The sequence below is a fragment of the Dendropsophus ebraccatus genome, chromosome 5 (assembly GCF_027789765.1).
Source record: "Dendropsophus ebraccatus isolate aDenEbr1 chromosome 5, aDenEbr1.pat, whole genome shotgun sequence".
Lineage (NCBI taxonomy): Eukaryota > Metazoa > Chordata > Amphibia > Anura > Hylidae > Dendropsophus > Dendropsophus ebraccatus.
The window spans coordinates 46,589,599-46,611,675 of NC_091458.1; the positions used below are offsets into that span (position 1 = coordinate 46,589,599).

The window sequence follows — 22,077 nt, forward strand, 5'->3', positions numbered from 1 at the left end:
CTGCCTTTCATTGTGAATTTTTGCTGCTTTTATTACATTTTTACAGGTTTTGTTGACTTCTTTGTAATGTTTAAATGCTACAGCTGACCCCTCTGATTTATATTTTTTGAATGCCCCTTTTTTATCATTTATAGCCCCTCTAACCTCGGTTGTAAGCCATGTGGGATTGGATTTTAACCGTTTATATTTGTTACCCATAGGAATATATTTGGCAGTACAGTTATTTAATGTGGATTTGAAGATTTCCCATTTATTAGCTGTATCAGTATGTGACAGCAGCCGCCCCCAGTCTATGCCCTGAAGTTCTGCCCTTAACCCAGGAAAATTGGCCCTTTTAAAATTAAGAGTTTTTGCCCTCCCAACATGTTTTTCTTTTCTACACTTTAAGCTAAAAGTCACTATATTGTGGTCACTATTCCCAAGGTGTTCATGGACAGTGACATCCCCAACCAGCTCAGCGTTGTTAGAAATAACCAGATCCAACAAGGCATCACTTCTAGTTGGCTCCTCCACAAACTGGCCCAGAAAATTATCCTGCAGGAGGTTAAGAAATTCCCTCCCCTTTGTGGTTTTAGCTGAACCGTGACCCCAATCTATATCTGGGTAGTTGAGGTCCCCCATTATCACTACTGTTCCCTCCCGGGCAGCCCGCTCTATTTGTCTATTCAACTGGCCATCTACCTCCTCAGTAATGTTGGGGGGTCTATAGATTACACCAAGAATAATTTTTTCACTCTTTACCTCCTTCTGTAGTTCTACCCATAATGCTTCCACATCATCACAGTCATCTCCCACTATTGCATCTTTTACACTCACTTTAATATCATTTCTGACATACAGACATACTCCTCCTCCCCTTCTGCCCACCCGGTCCCTTCTGAACAACGTAAATCCCTGAATATTGACAGCCCAGTCATGTGAGGAGTCCAGCCATGTCTCAGTCACACCAACCACATCAATGGACTCCTTGAAATTATATTAATGTCAACCACGTTAGTAGCTGGAGCAGCAGTGTGTCGTCTGGACCTGTGAATTCATTCCCGCTTTAGGCCTCTTTTATAGTATTATCCTATTGTTTGCATTCCAGCAGAAGCCAAAGTTTAGCTTTTTATATTTTGTGTTTTTGTGTTACCTTTTCTATTATATGAATATAGTTTAAATATGCGGCTGTGAGAAGGATAAGCAACATTTGCACTATCTGTACTTCTATGTATGCTTGTACACTTGTTTGTTATGCCATTAGCAATATGTTATTCATCCTGGACCATTGTTACTTGTTATCCAATAAAATGGTCTCGCTGTCTGTCTGTAACAGGAAGTGATTCTTAGGGGGGGGGGGGGGGTTCTGAGTTCGACTGATGGGCTATATGATATGAAAGATTTATTGTATGAAAAGAACATAAGCAGTGAACACAAATGTCACATTATTACAAAGAAAAAGCCCAAATATAAGAACCTGTCACTTCTTCTGACCTTTCTGTTTTACTAAACGCTTGTAATCACTATACATTTTCTCATTTTCTTTGGGCTCTGTGACTTGACCTGCTCCAGTATACATAAACATACCATTTTGCCAGGATCATGATTTGCACTGGCAAATTTCTACTACTTTGCCACAAAAACAGCGCCACCCCTGTCCCCAGGTTGTGTGTGGTATTACAATTCAGCTCCATTCACTTCAATAGAATTGAGCTGCAAAACCCAAACCGGAGACTAGAATCATGCTATTTCTGAAAGAAAGTGGCCATGCTTTTCTAAGCCTGGATAACCCCTACAGATGCATTTAGAGTACAGTTAAAAGCTGCACTCAGTTGCAGGGTTTTACAGACCAAAGAACCATTGCCTCCATATACTGTCGGCACCTATATACAGTGGTACCTCGGTTCTCGAACATAATCTGTTCTGAAAGGCTGTTCCGGAACCGAGCATTTCGAGAACCGAGCTGTAGGTTCCCATAAATCTGGTTAATTGTTTTTTACGCTCCATGAGTCAGGTGCAGGGCACCTGGCCCACAGAGCGTAACAACGCTCCATGTTCCGCGCAACAGTGAGAGGCAGGAGCGGGCGGCTATTTAAACTTGCCGCCTTGCTCCTGCTCCTCTCAGCTGCGGGGGACACCTGTAATCTGTAATTCCCCTCATTATGATGGGATTCCCCACTTCTTTACAGGGTGTCCCCCGCAGCTGAAAGGAGCAGGAGCATGGTGGCAAGTTTAAATAGCCGCCCGTTGGGAACCGAGGTCTTACTGTACTGGGGCAAACTGAGCACAAGACTGGTGCTGTTTCTGATTACTACAATCATTTACTCCACCGGATCCCAGCAAATGAAGGAACAATGTGGAAATACACTCAATGATTACTGAACGAATGTGGAATAACAGCAAACGATTAACGATGATTTTAGTGTCTGCACCAAACGACCAATGAACGATTTCTTGTTGGTCGCTTGTTCGTTGCCTGTATTTACACGAAACAATTATTGGTTAAATTTGAATGTTATAACGAAGAGTTGCACGATAATCGTCCTGTGTAATAGGGCCCTAAAGCAGGGAGTGAAATTCTCATAGATTTCTATGGGACAATCTGTGGTCCAATAATTGCAATTATGGTCTGTACTAGAGCTTGTCAGTCATTTTTGCAGATCTGTAAATCTATGGACAGTGTGAACAGCCCAATAGAAATCAATGGGTTCTAAATTTGTCCGTAATTGCGGATCCGTGGATAAATAAAGAAGTATTTTATGCAAAGTTATGCCTGATTTTTTGGATACTACAAGTGGCTGGGCAGACATTCATTCTTGCAGTGCCACAAGGAGGGTGAGCTGAACATACACTTTTATACTTTGTGTAAAACCTGCAGTGCATGTCTCCTTGCATTTTGGGTTTTGGTTGGTTGCAGCACTACACTGAACCTCTAGATGACAGCTAGATGTGGGCAAATCCAGTATACCAAGATCAATACCAATAATCCAGAATACAAGGGACCAGTAGCGGATTAAAAAAAAGGTCCGTTTCGGGTGGTAGCCCGGGGCCCATGGCCCCCCAAACAGACTTTCAGTGGTGTATTATCTCCAGGCTTCAGTTGTGCCATGATTTGCATAAAAATGGCAGCTTTTTACCACAATTTTGCATAAATCAGGGCAAACTGCAGCCAGGAGACAATGCAGTAGTTTTAGAGAACATACTGAAGGACCTTACCATGTGACAATGATGTCACCACAGGTCCTTTACAGGCTGCATTATGGAAGAAAAAGACTAAAGCTAGTGCCGCCATAGTTACAGTGGGTTTGGGGGGGGGGGGGGGGGGGGGGGGGCAAGCTTGGTGAACATCCCGGGATGTCTTCTCTAATCACCTTGTTCAGTTTTACTTTTCCATCTGACCCGATCAAAACTTTTTTTTGCATAATGTTAGGTTTCTTACTCTAGCACATATAGTATTAGACCTCCTCTGTGCCCTCATATGGTAGTTAGGCTCCTTCTGTGCCCCCTATATGGTAGTTAGGTCACCCTGTGCCCCCATTTAGTAGTTAGGGCCTTTTTGTACCACCATATAGTAGTAAGGCCCCCTCTGTGTCCCTATATTGTAGTCAGGTCCTCTCAGTGCCCCCTTAGGGTTATTAGGTCCCCTCTGTGCCACAATATAGCAGTATTGTGACGCCGCAGTAAAATGTATTGCTTACGCCAGCCCTACTACTGACAGCATGGATGAGTGAATAGCTCTATCACTCACTCATCCCAATTAAGAGTGCTTACAGTAAAGGTACTAGGTGCAGCACCCACTCTAGCACCCCCTTCCCCTAAGTAATCTGGTGGCTGGCTGGCAGAATATTTTCTGCATCTCCTTTTCTAACATCCTCCCCTCCTTTGTACAAGTTCCCAATTGGCCCACACACTCATAGCGCCCCCTTTAGGTCCCACACAGTAATAAGAGTCCCAAGTGCTACTGACTGTTTGCTCATACAAACACAAAATTTACTTAAAAACAAAACAAAACTGGAATGTTCAAAATATTGTATTTTCTCCCACACATCCTTAAAGGGATACTCCAGCAAAAACCTTTTTCTTTCAAATTAACTGGGTTTAGAAAGTTATATAGATTTGTAATTATTTCTATTTAAAAATTCCAAAACTTATCAGCTGCTGTATGTCCTGCAGAAAGTTGTGTTTTCTTTCCTGTCTGACACAGTGCTCTCTGCTGCCACCTCTGTTCATGTTAGGAACTGTCCAGAACAGGAGAGGTTTTCTATAGGGGTTTACTATTGCTCTGGATAGTTCCTGACATGGACAGAAGTTGGCAGCAGAGAGCACTGTGTCAGACTGAAAGGAATACACCCCTTCCTGCAGGACATACAGCAGCTGATAAGTACTAGAAGACTTGAGATTTTGAAATAGAAGTAAATTACAAATTTATATAACTTTCTTACACCAGTTGGTCTGAAAGAAAAATATTTTTGCCAGAGTACTCCTTTAACCCCTAGACGACCCAGGGCGTATAGTTACGCCATGGAAGTCTGTCTCCAGACGACCTAGGGCGTAACTGTACGCCCTGGGTGTTTCTCCCGCTATGAAGCGCACTCCGGAGCGGAGCGCGCTTCATAGCAGGTGGGGGCCGGCTGCAATCAGCAGCCGGGACCTCACCGGCAATGACACGCTGCAGCGATCGCGCTGCCGCGTGTCATTAACTCCTTAAACGCCGCGATCGCGGCGCGACCGCGGCGTGACCGCGGCGTTTAAGTGTAAGTGACAGGGGGAGTCCCCTGTCACTTACCGATCGGGACCCCCGCAGTGTGACTGCGGGGGTCCCGATCGGTAAAACGGACTGCCGGAGGTCTCTTACCTGCCTCCGTGCGGTCCGATCGGCGATCTGCTACACTGAGCCTGCACAGGCAAGCTCAATGAGCAGAGCGCCGATAACACTGATCAATGCTATGCCTATGGCATAGCATTCATCAGTGTAGAAATCAAAGTAATCTATGTAAAAGTCCCCCAAAGGGACTTCAAATGTGTAAAAAAAAGAAAGTTAAAAACACTATTACACTACCCCAAAACCCCTCCCCCAATAAAAGTTGAAATCACCCCCCTTTCCCATTATATAAATAAAACATATAAAAATAAATAAACAAATAAACATATAATATACCGTAGAGTGTGTAATTGTCCGATCTATTAAAATATAACAAGTGTCATTGCGAACGGTAAACGGCGTACACGAAAAGAGGGAAAAAAGTGCGCGGATTACCGATTTTATGTTACATTATATATAAAAAAAAATTAATAAAAAGTGATCAAAACGTCCGATCTTCACAAATATAGTATTAATAAAAACTAGAGATCATGGCGGGAAAAATGACACCCCATACAGCCCCGTAGGTGAAAAAATAAAACCGTTATAAGCGTCACAATAGTCCCATTTTATTTATATTTAATTGCCAAAAAAAAGGATTTCATTTAAAAAATATATATAACATTAGAGAATCTGTGTAACCTGCATATGGTTGTGTTCGGGCTGACCTATAGAATAATAGTATCATGTCGCTGTTACCATATAGTGCATTATGTAGACACAGGAACCCCCCAAACGTTACCATATTGCATTCTTATTTACGATTTCACCTATTTATATCTTCATAAATAATATATTTGGAATTCCATCATACATGTTATGGTAAAATGAATGACGCCATTACAAAGTACAACTATTCCTGTAACAAATAAGCCCTTACATGGCTTGTAGATAGAAAACTGAAAGTGCTAGAGCTCTTAGAAGGGGAGGAGGGAAAAACGGAAACACTAAGATCAAAATTTGCGTGGTCCACTGGGTCATTTTGGGCCTGGTCCTCAAAGGGTTAATTCCTCCATTTGTCGTCTTTGAAGAAAACAAACAAACAAACGGCGCCAAAAACGCGTCAAAACATTGTGAGAATGAGCGCACAGTCTTTAGAGCTACACCAGCCTACAATTCTAAAAGCTAGCAGGAGATGGCGCTGTAAAGTAGAAGCGGGTTCTGAGCGGAGCTGACGCGCACGCTAGCTGCAGTCTGATTGGTTGGGAGCGGTCAGGCAGGGCCGGTGACGTATTCAGAGCTAGAAAGCGCTCCCCCGGCAGACTGCGCTCACATTCCGGAAGAGGGACGAGCAGGCAACATGGTGAGCGGGGCCGGAGCTTGTGTCCTGGGTGCAGCTGGTCCCCGGGTTCTTGTCACGGAGTGGTGTTAGTGCCCGGCACACTGTAACCGGTGGGGCTGTGGCTGTCATGTCGGTGGGTGCGGGTTAGAGGGGACTCACCTTTGCTCCGGGCACAGTATAGAAGTGACGTCATCCTCCCAGACTCTGGGTGCGGATGGGAGTTGTCAGTGTATTGTCTGACACTTTTTTCTCTTGTCTTTGTTCACACAGTCCGACTTCTCAGAGGATCAGATCGCCGGTAAGTGGCCGATCCTGTGTGTGGTGCCAGTGCTCTGCTGTCTGGGAGGTCAGGGGTCATCGCTTCTGTTCTCCTTCCTTCTTGCAGTCATCCTTCACTTCCAGCTCTTCCCTCTCTGTCTCTCTCCTTCCCTCTGGTGACCAGGCTGAGTGTCCCCTGATTGGTGGTAAGTGAGCAGTGTGCTGTGCAGGACTACTACCCCAACCATCCATAGCTGCCCAGCACCAGGAGGGTCCTGCACGCGTCTTGTGCTCCTTACACTACATCTAACCTCTGCTGTTACTAATCTCATGTCTATGCTAGTAGTGGTGGTGGTGTCCGCCTATATAACCCTGCATTGCCATAACCCGGGTGGTCTTCACTGGTCAGAGACCGTTGTTTGGTACCGTGACATCTAACAGTAACTATAATGTCCGTTCTTCAGATATTGGTGCTTTTGTATGATCCGGAACGGTTGCGGTCAGGTTATCAGCTCATTATTACGGAGATTTCTGGGGCCTTTCTTGGTTCCTTAACTGCAGCTATTGCAAAACTACAATTCCCATAATTCCTGGACAGCCAAAGCATGTTGGGAATTGCAGTTTTGCAATAGCTGGAGGGCTGCGTGTTGGACACCTGAGCATTACTGCCACTTTTAATGGTGCGTTTACACAGACAGATTATCTGACAGATTCTTTAAGCCAAAACTAGGAACAGGCTATAAACAGAGACCAGGTCATAAAGGAAACACTGAGATTTCTCCTCTCTTCTAATCCGTTCGTGGCTTTGGCTTCAAAAATCTGTCAGATAAATCTGTCTGTGTAAACGTACCATTAGGGTGTGTTCTCACACTCAGGTTTTTTTATGCAGTTTTGGAAGTCAAAGCTGAGAGTAGGTCAGATATGGGAAACATATATTACAGGGGTGTTCCCATCTATAGGATATCCCAGAAATGTCAGGTGTGGTCAGCATGGGTCTCCCAATATCTGGCCCTCCAGCTGTTGCAAAACTACAATTCCCATCATGCCCGGACAGCTAAAGCTTTGGATTTGGCTGTCCAGGCATGATGGGAAATGTAGTATTGCAACAGCTGGAGGGCCACAGTTTGGAGACTCATGGGTGTCTTGAGATGAGTGGCCACCTCTGGGAGGATTGTGGTGGTCGGGAAAGACTGGCACAGGTGATGTAACTCCTGTAGAAGTTAAAGGGGTTATCCAGCGCTACAAAAACATGGCCACTTTTCCCCCTACTGTTGTCTCCAGTTCAGGTGCGGTTCGCAATTAAACTCCATTTACTTCAATGGAACTGAGATTCAAAACCCCACCCAATCTGGAGACAACATTAGGGGAAAAGTGACCATGATTTTGTAGCGCTGGATAACCCCTTTAAGGGGAGTTTTATAAGCAGCTTAATGCTGTGAGCTATGATGTGTTCCTAGCAGTTATACACTGTGCACATCAACCGCTTCAGGGTATTTAAATTCCCAACAATTTATAAGTGGGGACCCCCCCCCCCCCCCCCCCCGTCACCTATCAGACTTGTGTCATGCACTGTGTATATGCCATAAGCATTTTGATGAGAATATCCTGTAGGACAGTGTTGTCAAACTCAGGCCCTCCAGCTTTTGCAAAACTACAACTCCCATCTAAGTTAGCTTTGGTTGTCCAGGCATGATGGGAGTTCTAGTTTTGTACCAGCTGGGAGGCCTGAGTTTGACACCTGTGCTGTAGGATATATTCACATATGGAGCTTCTGCTTCAGAATTGATGTTGTACAAACAAATAGCTGAAAACTGCAGCAAATCTGCAGTGTCTATGCTACATGTGTGTATATGATGGTGTGCGCTTCTTGGCTTTGGCGTCCAAAAACTGCATCTAAAACCTGACTGTGTGAACACATCCTAAAGCCGATTGATTATGGGGCAAGTATATCCATATAGGTGTCAAATATGCGTTTTTTGAAGGTTTTATTAATATTGGTGTATAGTTACCCAATATCACGGTGCAGTTTTAGTATTTGTCGGCTTTTTGCAGAAAATCCCTAACCTAAGATCATATGCAATTAGGTCTCATAAAGTTGTGAAACTGCATGCTGTGTGTACTTTATAGTGTGATCCTATTGCATGCCTTACTCTGATATAGCGCCTATGTTATAGAGGTGTAACCCTTTGCTTGATCAGTGTCAGTGTGTATGATGTGGATGTATGACAGCCTGATGTGTATTAGCTCTTTTTATAGGCCTGTGTTTTAGGATTGCTACCTGTGGTATATACTATATCCCCAGCTTCATGGCTGCTAGTTCTGTATATGTAAAGTATCTTGCACTAGTTATGGTTACTATGTTGGTGTATACGGCATATATGTACGTGTGATACACTGTCCCCCCTGGGCGGTATGCTGTACAGATGTGGCGGCATCAGCCTTATAAGGAGGGGTCGCTGCCTCCGCTGCAGGGATGTTGTGTTGTACATGCAGCTCTTTGCCTTGTTCTTGTGTCACATCCCTGCTCGCTCGCTCGCTCCCTCCTCCCTGAAGATGGCCGCCAGGCTGCTCTCTAAGCCTTATATGGTAACAAAGCCTCATCCTGAGCGGTTAGTACTGAGCTGCGGGGGAGGAGGAGTCGATGGAAGTCAGGACTGTGCATTCCTGTCTGGAGAGTGCCCCAGGCATCCCTGCCCTCTCTTCCCTGCCTGCAGATGCCACAATGCTAGATTACGGTGTACTGTGAGGATTTCTCATGGGTGCAGAAAGACATAGCAGCTATGAATTACTATGGGTGTTGTGTGGGACGGGTTGAGCTTCCCTCCCTGGAATGCAGCAGGAGGGGTGGATACAGGGAGTGCCACAGGAAGGAAGTGGCAGGCGGCAGAGACCTGGTCTGTGACTGGGGATAGCTGGACGTGTTATGGGAGAGATGTCATAGAGGATAGACGTTATACTGCATTACACACACAAACATTCTAGAACAGACCTGTTTGTGTGCATATGGTCTATATGTAATAACATGCCTGTATCCTGCTTATTACATGGTGCCTTATGGTTAGAATAACAGGGACAGCTTTAAGGTTTTTAGACTCATAAAGTGGTTTCTGTGCTCTTTAGGAAAGTGTACGTGGTGGGCTACGTGCTCATATATAGGGGGTTGAGGTCTGGTATCGGGGGGTCACAGTTGTGGCTGTGGGGGCTTCTTTACATGGTTGCCATTCTGATGCATATAAGGATGCACAGTCTGTATAGATGGCAAACCAGATATACTGGATATAGGAGCATTTATTAGAACACATTTCTGTTTTATAGACTGTAACTTGCACTTTGTGACTGCGTGTCAGGACTGATGCAATATTGTGTTGGTCAGAGGTGCATTTATTCTCCCGCTTATTTTGTGGTCTGAGTTTATCGGCAAGCTTACGATCAGTGGTGGTCCCGATGATCAGACTTCACTGAGATGCTTCCCACTCCCTGCTCCGGCTTGCCCTGCCTAATCTATAGATGAGGTGGCAATTTGTGATCTATTATCCCAACATGTTTCTCTCTTCGGTACATATGCTTCAGGGGACATTGATCAGAGTATGAGGTATATGAGCTTGTGCATCACCATCCTCCTGATCATCTGGTTATTCAGGTTGGCATAACTATCCTGGGGATATAGCTCTATGGATGTACATCAGATCTGACTAAAAGTGCCAAAGCCTCTGGCTATGCAGAGTTTAGTTGTGTTTGTCTTCAGTAAAGCTAATAATCGAATTACCCTATCTGATATGTACACTTGGGCCTGTTTGCCCATTTTTTGAATATGCAAAAGAACACTGCAGAGACACAATCACATGTCTCAACGTCAGTGGACTAGCCAGACCTTCCCTCCGGGAAGGAACAGCCAAGCCAAAGCATTCTCCAGTCAAGGAAACCACCTCAGCAAGGTATCCATCCACAGACAGCTGTTTCGGGGGTTTTGCCCCTCATCAGGGTGGAGTAGGTTTCTGGCTAGTGGGAGCAATGACTAGTAAGTGCATGCAAAAGGACGCTGGTTGACCTCAGGGAGATCAACCAAAACACCGCAGAGACACCATCACGTGTCTCAACGTCAGTGTATTCTAGAACATTGCCCCCTGGGAAATCGAATATGCAAAAGAACACTGCAGAGACACCATCACGTGTCTCAACGTCAGTGTATTCTAGAACATTGCCCCCTGGGAAATCGAATATGCAAAAGAACACTGCAGAGACACAGTCACATGTCTCAACGTCAGTGAACTAGCCAGACCTTCCCTCCGGAAAGGAACAACCAAGCCAAAGCGTTCTCCAGTCAAGGAAACCACCTCAGCAAGGTATCCATCCACAGACAGCTGTTTCGGGGTTTTTTGAAGGCAGGAAGGAAACTCACAGAGAGAACATAGAAACTCAATGCAAATGTTGCCATTGGTCAGACATGAGTCCAGGACCTAGAACTGCAAGGCAACAATGCTAAGCGCTGAGCCGCCATACTGTAATGTAGTGGACACGTATGTCTCTGCACTGCTGCTTATTGATGTACTCCCATGGTTTGTTTATACAGCAGTTGTCACCTTGTGGGGCAAGAACACTTGGCCCACATGAAACATCAGGGAGCCTTGGTAGAGTAGTTATCTATAGCAAGTGATCGTATATTGTTCTTCCGTCACCTTACCTGGTTGTAACATACGGACTGTGATAAATTGCCTGCTGCTCCTCGTTGTAGGTTTCCTATTAGCTCCCATAGGTAAGTACAGTGACCAGTGTCCATGGCATTGCGCTTTTCATGCTGACAGGTGATATCAGAATATTGAGTAAATAAAATGACAATGGATCTATACCTGAAAGTTTTTTCTTTATGATCCCTTATTTTATCTGCTTCTTCCTACCAGACTTCAGGGAGGCCTTCGCTCTCTTTGATCGCACTGGAGATGGCAGGATTGTATACAACCAGTGTGGGGATGTCATGCGGGCTCTGGGCCAGAACCCCACAAATGCTGAGGTTCTCAAAGTCTTAGGAAACCCTAAGGCTGAAGGTGAGTGATCTCTGGATATAAACTTGTACCAGTGGCCTATACAACAGTCTGTGTTCTGTCTGACCATACTAAAACAGCGGCCATAGAACATAATAGATTGGCAATAAAGAAAAACATGGCTATGTCTTCCAGAAACCGAACCACTCCTGCCCTTGGTTTGGGTGTTGGTTTTTCAGCTCTATTGAAGTGAATTGTAATACCACAAATAACCTGAGGACAGGGGTGGCACAGTTTTAGCAAGAAAGTAGCTGTGCTTTTTTTTTTTTTTTTCCCCCTAGCATTTCTTCTCTAGAATCTCATTTGTATATGTAGCTGTGTCTGCTCCAGGTCTGTAACACTTCAGATTGTTCCTGTTTCCTCTGATGTAATCCATTTCTTTAATCTTCCAGAGCTGAACACCAAGACACTTGGCTTTGATCAGTTCCTGCCCATGATGCAAACCATTGCAAAGAACAAGGACCAGGGCACAACAGACGACTTTATTGAGGGGATGAGAGTATTCGATAAGGAAGGCAATGGCACAGTGATGGGGTCAGAGATCCGTCATGTACTTGTCACACTAGGTAATGAGACTTGTTGATATGGGACTTGTGGTTACTTCCCCTGTAGGCTGGATATCCTGCCGTTTGTGGTGAGAGACTCCACTGGTAGATTGTTCTGGCCGTCACATTCTAGATGCATGCAGCCTCTGATCTTATTGCTGCAGACAGTATAGGGAGGGGTTTGGCCTGTGTGCATAGGAAGGAAATGATTTGGGAGGAGGGGGGGGGGGGGGGGGGAGTGTGAGTACAGCAATACCAAATATATGTTTGTTTGTTTTTTGTTTTTTTTTTTACTACTTTTGCACAATATCTCCATTTTCTCGGGAATGCAGTTTTCACTGTTCTCCATGAGCCATAACTTTTTTTTTTTTGTGGGCTGACTCCTATTTACCATAGATTGGTCAGGTCTATGGCTTTATAGAACAAAACTAATCTGCCAGGGATGCTTGGTATGTTGGTTAGTTAGGCATTTGTTATATGTTGCCCATAGTCCTCATCAGCAGCCCAGTGTTGCCATATACAAATGTCTTCTAACTGGGAACTGTACATTTTTAGGAGAAAAGATGACCGAGGAAGAGGTGGAGATGCTACTGTCTGGCCATGAAGATGCCAATGGGTGCATTAATTATGAAGGTGAGAGCATTCTTTATATTGGTTACAGATGGTGCATTGCTTGTTCTGGTAGTACATAGTAACTTCACATATCCAATATGAGCGCTGAAAAGAAACCTTTACAGTGTGACACTTTATAAAGGTGTGTACTGTTCTCACCACAGACACTTTCTCCTATTAACTGGTTATTCTATAAATGTATGATCTATGGGTCATGCACAGGGGTGTCTGGTTCATGTATGGTCACTATCAAGAAAAGTTATTGTAGTACACAGTGAGGGCGCATGTTCTTGGTGGTTGCACCTTTACTGATAAGATTTTTCTGCAATATCCAATATGTTACATAATCTAGAGAGGATTTGCAAATCAAATGTACTTTGCACTACTCTTTATTAGGAGTACTGGGGGGTTTGTATATGTCCTTGCTTTAGGTTTATCTTGACAAATCTTTGGTTATCTGTAGAGATGAGCGAACCGGGTTCGGGTCCAAGTCGATCCGAACCTGAACGATCGGCATTTGATTAGCGGTGGCTGCTTAACTTGGATAAAGCTCTAAGGTTGTCTGGAAAACATGGATAGAGCCAATGGTACAGCCATGTTTTCCACATAGCCTTAGGGCTTTATCCAACTTCAGCAGCCACCGCTAATCAAATGCCGAAAGTTCGGGTTCGGATCGACTCGAACCCGGTTCGCTCATCTCTAGTTATCTGTTCAGTCTTTAAAAAGATAACTAATAAAGACCTAGCCCCAGAGCCCCTGATATCTGTGGTCAGAGCAGCCCTCCAGGATCCCTCAGCCATGGCACTGGTACCTTTTATTCTGTGGGGTAACCCGACAGTGGTGTGGCTCTCTGAAAACAGCAATTACACCTCCCATCTTCCTCAGTATGTGTATTAGGGGAAAACTGCTTAATATTTTCTCTCCTGTTTAGCCATTTAATGGAGTTATCCTGTATTTGTGGGGACCATGTATGTGAGTTTATATGGAGTGTCTCTGATGAATCTTCCTTCCTACAGACTTTGTCAGACACATCATGTCGGCGTGACCTCACCCCTGGGTACGCTTGTTCCATCATCCGGTTCAGTTTGTGATCTTTTTGACTCTTATTGCCTTCTCTAAGCCTCTGGAATCTCCTGGATGCCTTGGCATGTCTCTGCATGCTCTCTGCTGTGCCAGAGCTGCATACTACTATTTGCCTTGGCACCTTTATATACTCTGCCAAGCCTCTTATGCAGAAGGCCAGCTGCTTTTGCTGCAGTGACTGAGTGTGGACCATGTGTGTAGTAGTTAGGCTTGAGAAGTAGAAATGAAGACTGTAACACATTGGCTTAGACTTACTAATACTGCCTAATTCTTAGTGCAAGCTCAGACTAGAAGGTATAAAATCTGACACTTCTCTAGACTGTCTAGTCTGAGTTATATACCAAGTATTAGTTGGCTTACCATACAACAAAATGTTACACCACAATTTTGGTGCATAGAGTTGTAGGTAAGCCATGTCCACTTTTTGCTAAGCCACGCTTCTTTGCTGAGCAAGACACGGTGTGTAAGGAATAAAAGTGACAAGCCAGCTTTTGGTGGATTTGCAGTAGTAAATCTGCTCATTATATTCTATGCTTTAAAGAAGTTATCTAGGGACTAGAATACGACTGATGCTTTCTGCTTCCTGGCACTTACTCCCTCTCCTCCCACATCTCTGGAGTATACTCTCTGATACATGAGGCGTGTAGATCCGGACCATGCAACAGTATTGTGCAGCCATTGGCGAACGTGTGGTTTCACCCACACACAATGATCAGGATATTCACCATATGTACCAGGTTTACTTCTGAGACATGGGGAGAGAGCGCTGGGAAGTGCAGAGCATCAGCTGTATATTGCTCTCCAGACAACCCATTTAAGTTCTTCTTAGTTGTCTCTAAAACTTAGCAGTTCTTAAATCTTTATGAGCTAAGGATGCTTTCATATGTATTGTGCAAAACTACCACATATTAAAGGGGTATTCTGGAGAAAAAAAATTAATACATTGCCTTAAGTTGGTTATGTAATAAATTAAGTGTATAATTTTTGTGTAATATATTTTTACATCCTGTATGGCACCAGTCAGACCTGAAATGGGTCTCTCCGCTGCCACCAATTTCTCTGTTGGGAACTGCAGGGTTGCTCATGCTCTGATGTCTGCTCACTTGCCATGCTTAGGATCTGCAAGGCACACAGCACTAGTAACAGAGAGATTTCCCTAGTGTATTGTATATGCTGATACATTTTAGCTGGGCGCTGTGAAGGGGAGGCACTGTGTGCGTTGCAGATCATAGAATGGTGAGGAGGGCCAAGACATGAGCAGTTCCCAACAGAAAAGTAGATAACTCAAAGAAATTTTTTAAATCTTTAACATTATGACAATTATATAACATTATTACTGCTGGAATCACACACAGCATTTTTTTTAGAGGAAAACTTCCACTGCTGTTTTTGTGCCAAAACCAGAAATGGGTCAAACAGGAAAGAGAAGTACAAGTCCTCCCCTTATATTTGCCATCCCATTTGCATCCTTTTCTGGCTTTGGCACAAAAGCTGCAGCGGGAGTTTTCCAAAAACCCAGCATAAATAGCTGTAGATATTTTTTTCCCTCTGGAATATTCTTTTAAAATTGATATTTTGTAAGAAGCTTTGTGTGAGCTTTTTGTCTTCTCTCCACAGAAGCAGAACATTATTAGCTGCTTGAAGTGGGTCTGCCATCAGCTGCATAAGCACAGCATAGTATAGGGACAGGGCCATTTGACTTACACTAGTATTCTCTGATCACTTCTATATTACTGAGGAGAGCACCCCCTCCCTCTCCATACTGTTGCTGGCTGCTTTATATGCCGATACACACACACACACACACACACACACACACACACACACACACACAGCAGTCAACCATCATTTGCTGAGAGGGATGGGAGCACCCTGTTCAGCAATACACCTAACTCTGTCCACATTCTGTGCATTCTGATCACTCCTGTGAGGCAAATTGGTTGATATATAATATATTTTTTTTGGTGTGTGTGTGGTGTTCTAATAGGAAAGTGAACCTGTCCCCATGCAATGCTGTCCTTTTATATAGAGTAGCATAGTCTGATGTCAGATCACCATAAGAAAAAAAAAACTACATGGACACCCTGGACTGTCTCTGGCATGTTGTTTTGTTCTGACAGACAATGGTCCAGATGTGAGATCAGATTGGTGTGTGAATTGTGTTTTCTGTCCTGCAGTTCTGAAACTTCTCGCTTTACATCTGATGGCAATCTGCTGATTGCTTCCAACTTTTCTGTAGTAAATAGAAATCTCTGCCTCTGCCAGCCAATGTATGCCTAGTTTGCTGTAGATGACTTGCCTTAATGATTAGTACAGCTTTCTAGATTGCTAGTCTGGGAGAGGGGCTCCTATGGTTCTCTGGATGGGGGTAGTATTCCACTATTCTATATAAGCATTCAGTATACATTTTACTGCCATCATCCATTTTATTAGATCACAAATTAAAGGGTTTTGACAACTCATCATCTGTAGTGTAGATATTTGGGCCCTTCTGTCCTCCTCTCAGCTGGTTTGAAATGATGGCACAGCAGGTGCCTAACCTGTTATCAGAAATTCTCAGCCTAACTATAATGCACAATGTAAAACTGAGTTAACATACCTTTATAGTAAGATACACTATACAGCATTACCTTGAAGCATGCCAGACATTTTAGACGTTTCCTGCATTGATGTATCTAGAGCCAAGGTATTTTTGAACAGACATTGTATGTTCATCCAAAGGTGGTTCCTAGTGAACAGAGCTTTTTACATGATTACAGACAGAATCCAGGTTGTGTAGGTGGCTTACAGTATATAATTCACATTGGAAGGTCAATGTCATGGTCACCCCATCTGCTAATATAGGAGCTCTTGCCCCCTCCACATGGGAATGTGTGCTCCCTGACTCGCTGGTGTACAAGCCTTTTAGCATTTCATGCTTTAGTTTATATGAAACAACTTTGAAGCAATTTCTGCCTGAGCTTGGACATTACAAGACTTCAAAGATTGTTCATATTTCCTGTGCCGAGCAGCTGGGCACACATCCCACATCAGGCTCTGTGGCTCCATGATAATGTTGTCTTTCGTTTCCTTCTGCAGAACTTGTCCGGATGGTAATGAGCGGCTGAATCTTCTGCACTTTATACTACCAGCCAGACTGGAGGGACAGCTTCATGTATTAATGTTTCTATCTGTTATGGTATTTAACTTGGAGGGACCTTTGGGCTATAGAAATAAAGGGCCCTGAAAGCTTTCCCCCTTATTGTCCTACTCGTCCCTCTCTCTCTCCGAAGTGGTGTTATCATCAGATCTCCTAAAGAAGCTGGTGCCCACCGTGCACTGTTTGACTGCAAGTTTTGCTCCCACAAGAGTGAATGACGGCAAAAAGAGTAATTTACTATTTGAGTGGTAGTACAGAGACTCCAGATTCTATTTTCCCACTCGCCAAATACAGAAAATGTCATGTTTTTTTGTTTCTTCAAAACCTCCCTGTGAATTTTCTTTGTACTAACAGGTATAGCTATGGAAATTACAGTCAGGAACAATGAGAGGTTAAAATTGCATTTTATACGATGAGGTCTGCTCAAAATAAATACTGTCTATACAGAATAATGTTGTCTGACTCATATTGTATCCATGATAGGAGAAGCAATAAAGTCTACATACAACCAAGTTCTGGCTTTGTCTTAGCTGCAAGTAGAATAATGTTGTAACATGTGAGCCATAGAAAGCAGTAGCTAGTACGTGTCCTAATTGCACCACTAAAGCTGTGTTTACACCTAAAGGGGTATTCTGTTATTGGGTAGTATTGAAACCCAACTATTACTGTAAGAAATATAACTTAATAATTTAGTGTGAACTAGAGATGAGCGAACCGGGTTTGAGTCGTTCCGAACCCGAACGTTCGGTATTTGATTAGCTGGGGCTGCAGAACTTGGATAAAGCTCTAGGGTTGTCTGGAAAACATGGATACAGCCAATGACTACATCCATGTTTTCCATATAGCCTTAGGGCTTTATCCAACTTCAGCAGCCACCGCTAATCAAATGCCGAAAGTTCGGGTTCGGATGGACTCGAGCATGCTCCAGGTTCGCTCATCTCTAGTGTGAACATATCCTGTGAGGTCACAGAAGGCTTGGCTGGATCTGCTGTCTGATATGCTCTAGCTTCACCATGTCACCAAGCTCTAGCCCACATCACCATCTCCCTGTCATACACACAGATACATATTTAACTTTACTGAAATATTAATCGAATGCAGAGTGAATACAGCATGCTGCCTAATGCTGAATGATGTCAAGGAAGAAGCAAGAGAATGGAGCAGGAGCTGCAACCCGATTGTGTAATAATTTTCACACGAAACTTCAGTTTCTGCAACAACAGTTGTTGGCAGAGAAATGCTGTAATGCTATAGCAGTGATATATACCCCATCAGTTTTATTTGGCCACTGTCACAAGATTGGATGCATTAAAAATTGGGAGAGTCTGGAGCCCCAATACTAGGGTTTCCCAGCCCACCTTGGGGCACCCCTACCAATTAATCCTCTACAAAAAACTGCATTCAGTGACTCACAGGTGATGTTGTCTTTTGACCTAAGACGTTCACTTTCCTTCAGCTTCTCTATCAGCCCCAGGAGACCATGATATTTTTTTTTCCGGTGACAATTCATCTAGTCTGAATCTGTTTGTCAAACATCTTGGGCTCTACACTTCTTTAGCAACTTTCTTCCCTGTTTCCAATCTATAGGCCCCCAAACAGTAGTAATTCCGCTGTTTGGTGTCATGCGCACTAGAGTGACAGTAGGTATGTGGGTTGCCCCAAGTAGGTAGAATCCCCTGCTATGCCCCATTCTGTGTCCTTCATATAGCAATGCTTAATGGGGATGCACCCACTGTAATGCTAGTCCAGTAATAAAACCATATTCTAGATTAAGAGACTAGGGGGGAGATTTGACAAACTGGTGTAAAGTAGAATTGTTTTAGTAGCCCCTAGCAACCAATCAGATTCCACTGTTCTTTTTTCAAAGAATCTGTAAGGAATGAAAAGTGGAATCTGATTGGTTGCTAGGGGCAACTGAGCCAATTCTACTTTGATAAATCTCCCCCCTAATTTTTCTTCAAAAAGCTTTAGTGAAGAGATCCTGTTCATAGCCACATTACAGTATCACCCACAATACCTCTCCAACTCCACTCCAAAAAGTATGTGTGCAAGTAAAGATTACAGCGACTGGATTGGGCCATGTGGCCTCTTTAAATACCTTATCAGTGCGGGTTCAGAGAGCTATAGACGATCACCAATGTAATACTGATGGCCGGTCCTGAAAATAGCCTGTTTGGCTGTGTTAACACCCTATTACACGGGGCGACTGTGAGCAGCAAAAAGAGTGCTATCGGCGCTCATTTGCTCCTCATTCCCCGCTTGCTGCCAGCCACGGGAAGGCTGCCCGGGTGATCGCTAGATCGTCCAGGCAGCCCATAGAGGGTAGCGGCGGTCTGCTGCTGCCGCCCCTATTCCACGGAGCGGCGTCTGCAGATCGCTGCTAACATAGTTTGTCTTTCAACATGTTAAAAGACAAACGACAGCAACGATCAGCCGACATTGTTCATGTCGGCTGATCGTTGCCTACTATTACACGGGTTCGGCCGATAATCATTCTATATAATAGGGCCTTTACGCATGGCACTGCACAATGCAAGTGAACAGCATCCCTGTCTGTCACAGATAAGCAATAAGTACATTAGTATTTACATGTTTCTAATGGAAATACAATAAACAACTCTTACAAAAAGGGAATTGGATTTGTAATTTATATTGCGAGCCCAAATGGGGAGATGGAACAATGAGTAATGACAAGCAATATAAAGTGCTGCAAAATAAATATCACTGTATAAATAGAGGAATTATCTGTACACCAAGGCATATGTACATGTTGGTTCATGCCCCTAGTGATTCCAAAGACCGCATTCCTACATTTCAGTCACTGCATGCCACTGAAACCATAGAATGTTGCCAATCAGTCCTGGCAACATTGTGTGGCTATTGGTGACCACATGGGGGCTTGGTTTCAGCCCCACGCAGTAAATGCAATGTGGGAACAAGGCCAAACTCTTTCCCCACTCCCTTTATGATATTGTATGGGCTCTAGCTGATATACTCAGGGACGTTCACGGTGTTATCTCATGTCCCTAAGGGTCCATTTACACAGAGATTATCTGACACATTATCTGCCAAAGATTTGAAGCCACGGCCAGAAACAGACTATAAACAGAGATCAGGTCATAAAGGAAAGCCTGAGATTTTTCCTCTTTTCAAATCCATCCCTGGCTTTGGCTTCAAATTATTGGCAGTTAATCTTTCTTTGTAAATAGACCCTAAGCCACTCATGTTTTGCCCGTTTGCTTATTGTCTTGACCTGGAAGGTGAACTTTCAGCCCAGTCTGTGCCTCCACACAATCCTGTCTCTAAGAGCCCTATTCCACGGGACGATTATCGTTTGAATTGTACATCGTTCGGATCTAAACAATAATCGTTCGGTTGAATAGCAGTTAACGATTAAACGGCGAACGAGAAATCGTCGATCATTTAAAAAAACCTGGAGTTATTTTTTATTGTTGCTCGTTCGCAAATCGTTCGCATTGAATAAGACGTTGTTCGGTCGTTAGCAGTAGCAATGAACACAATAGTGACGACAAGACAACTGCGAGAACGATCATAAGTCACAATTATCGTTCCATGGAAATGGGTAAACGATTTCAGGCCGTTCGCAATAGCGGTCGTTTGAAATTGTTTATCATTTACGATTATGCAAACAATAATCGTCCCGTGGAATAGGGCCATAAACTCTACAAGCAGTTGCAGTCCCCCCCCCCTTATGACTGGTAAAAAAATCAAGGTCTAGAAACATCTCAGAGATGATTTCCACATTCTTGTTATGGAGCAGTTAGTGCAGAATGAGGGGAAATGTGCTTATTTTTTAATTTTAGCACAAGGCCTCAACATAACTATGGACAAAAAGTGAAATCTTTCTGAATGCATAATAATTATATTTATTTGTATAGCGCTAACAGATTCCGCAGCGCATTGTATGTTGTAATCCCATTTGGAAAATCCTTTCTCCCCAAGCTCTCCACCCCACAATTTATACATGAGCAGGATCGCTCTGCATTTACTGCTTATTCATAAGACTATAGAAAATGTTACTTTTGCTACCACATTAAGGGAAAGCTCTGAGAAGGTCACACATCTGGTAAGTGCAGAACACACAGGATAAACACAAGTCCAGAGACATTCCTGTGCTGTCTGAACGGGCTCCTAATATGGGCAGCAGGAGCAGAGATCCTCCCATGTCCTGAACAAGCGCCATCCCCTCCGCTCTACGGGTTCCCACCACTCTGCTACATTCCCTCAAACCAACTCTACACTATATTTAGCCATTTATTACTCCAGAAGTAGTGGTGGGGAAGCCGAGAGGAGTCTGATTAATCAGCATCATACAATATATAAATACTACTTTACATTAGGTGGATATAGAGAGCCTATTTAGGACAGTGTATATTGTATGTCATTGGGACTCATATGGCATGAGGTTGCAAGCCACTTGCATAAGAGTCCTAAATGGGCACCATTACTTTTAAAAACATTTGACGTTAGACACATGCCAAAAGTTTTGGACAACCTGGTTCCGATTGTTCACACCCCAACCAATCACTACGACATGATTAAAAGGGACAGGTACACTTTAAAGGGGAACTACCAGCAAGTTAGACACATCTAACCTTCCCTGCTGTCCTGCGTTGTTAGTCGGAATAAACTCGACTCCAGAGCACCGTTAGCAGCCAGTGCCAATGTCATCCAGCCCACCCCCTCCACTGATTATCATTAGAAGGGGCGGGCCAGATGACATGGCGGTGTTCCTAACAGTACTCCGGAGCAACTAAGCATGGTACCGGCGCCAAGGAGAAAGGTAACACACATACCTTCCTTCTTAAGGTCCCGGGGGCTATCAACAGGTTAGATTTGTGTAACCTGCTGATAGTTCCCCTTTAGGTTATGACCATATGCACTTACAATTTACATTTTATTCACAAAGTATAGTCTTTATACATGGCTCTGAAATCTGTGCATGCCCTTATAACAACATCAGAATTACAGAATGTTGTAATTTACATCTATTTAAAATCCTTCCAATACTTATCAGCTGCTGTATGTCCTGAAGTAAATAGTGTTTGCTTTTCAGTCTGACACAGTGCTCTCTGCTGACATCCCTGTCCGAGATAGGAACTGTCCAGAGCAGCAGCAAATTCCCATAGAAAACCTCTCCAGCTCTGGGCAGTTCCTGTCTGGGACAGAGACATTAGCAGAGAGCACTGTGTTAGACTGTGTTCTTCCTCCCAGCAGGTCCATCTTAAAGGGGTTATCCAGCGCTACAAAATCATGGC

At 43.8% G+C, this 22,077-nt stretch overlaps 1 protein-coding gene across 2 annotated transcripts; it reads left to right on the forward strand.

Annotated features, from left to right (window-relative positions):
- The first annotated feature begins 6,040 nt into the window (after positions 1 to 6,040).
- MYL6 (myosin light chain 6) lies at positions 6,041 to 17,310 on the forward strand. 2 transcript variants are annotated; one of them, XM_069970028.1, is made up of 7 exons: positions 6,041 to 6,143; positions 6,393 to 6,420; positions 11,279 to 11,422; positions 11,812 to 11,985; positions 12,520 to 12,597; positions 13,593 to 13,633; positions 16,738 to 17,310. In XM_069970028.1, the coding sequence occupies exons 1-6, from the start codon at positions 6,141 to 6,143 to the stop codon at positions 13,619 to 13,621; spliced, it is 456 nt and encodes a 151-aa protein (XP_069826129.1). In that variant the 5' UTR covers positions 6,041 to 6,140; the 3' UTR covers positions 13,622 to 13,633; positions 16,738 to 17,310. The 2 variants fall into 2 exon arrangements, with proteins under 2 accessions (XP_069826129.1, XP_069826130.1); XM_069970029.1 differs by lacking the exon at positions 13,593 to 13,633.
- Positions 17,311 to 22,077: the final 4,767 nt, after the last annotated feature.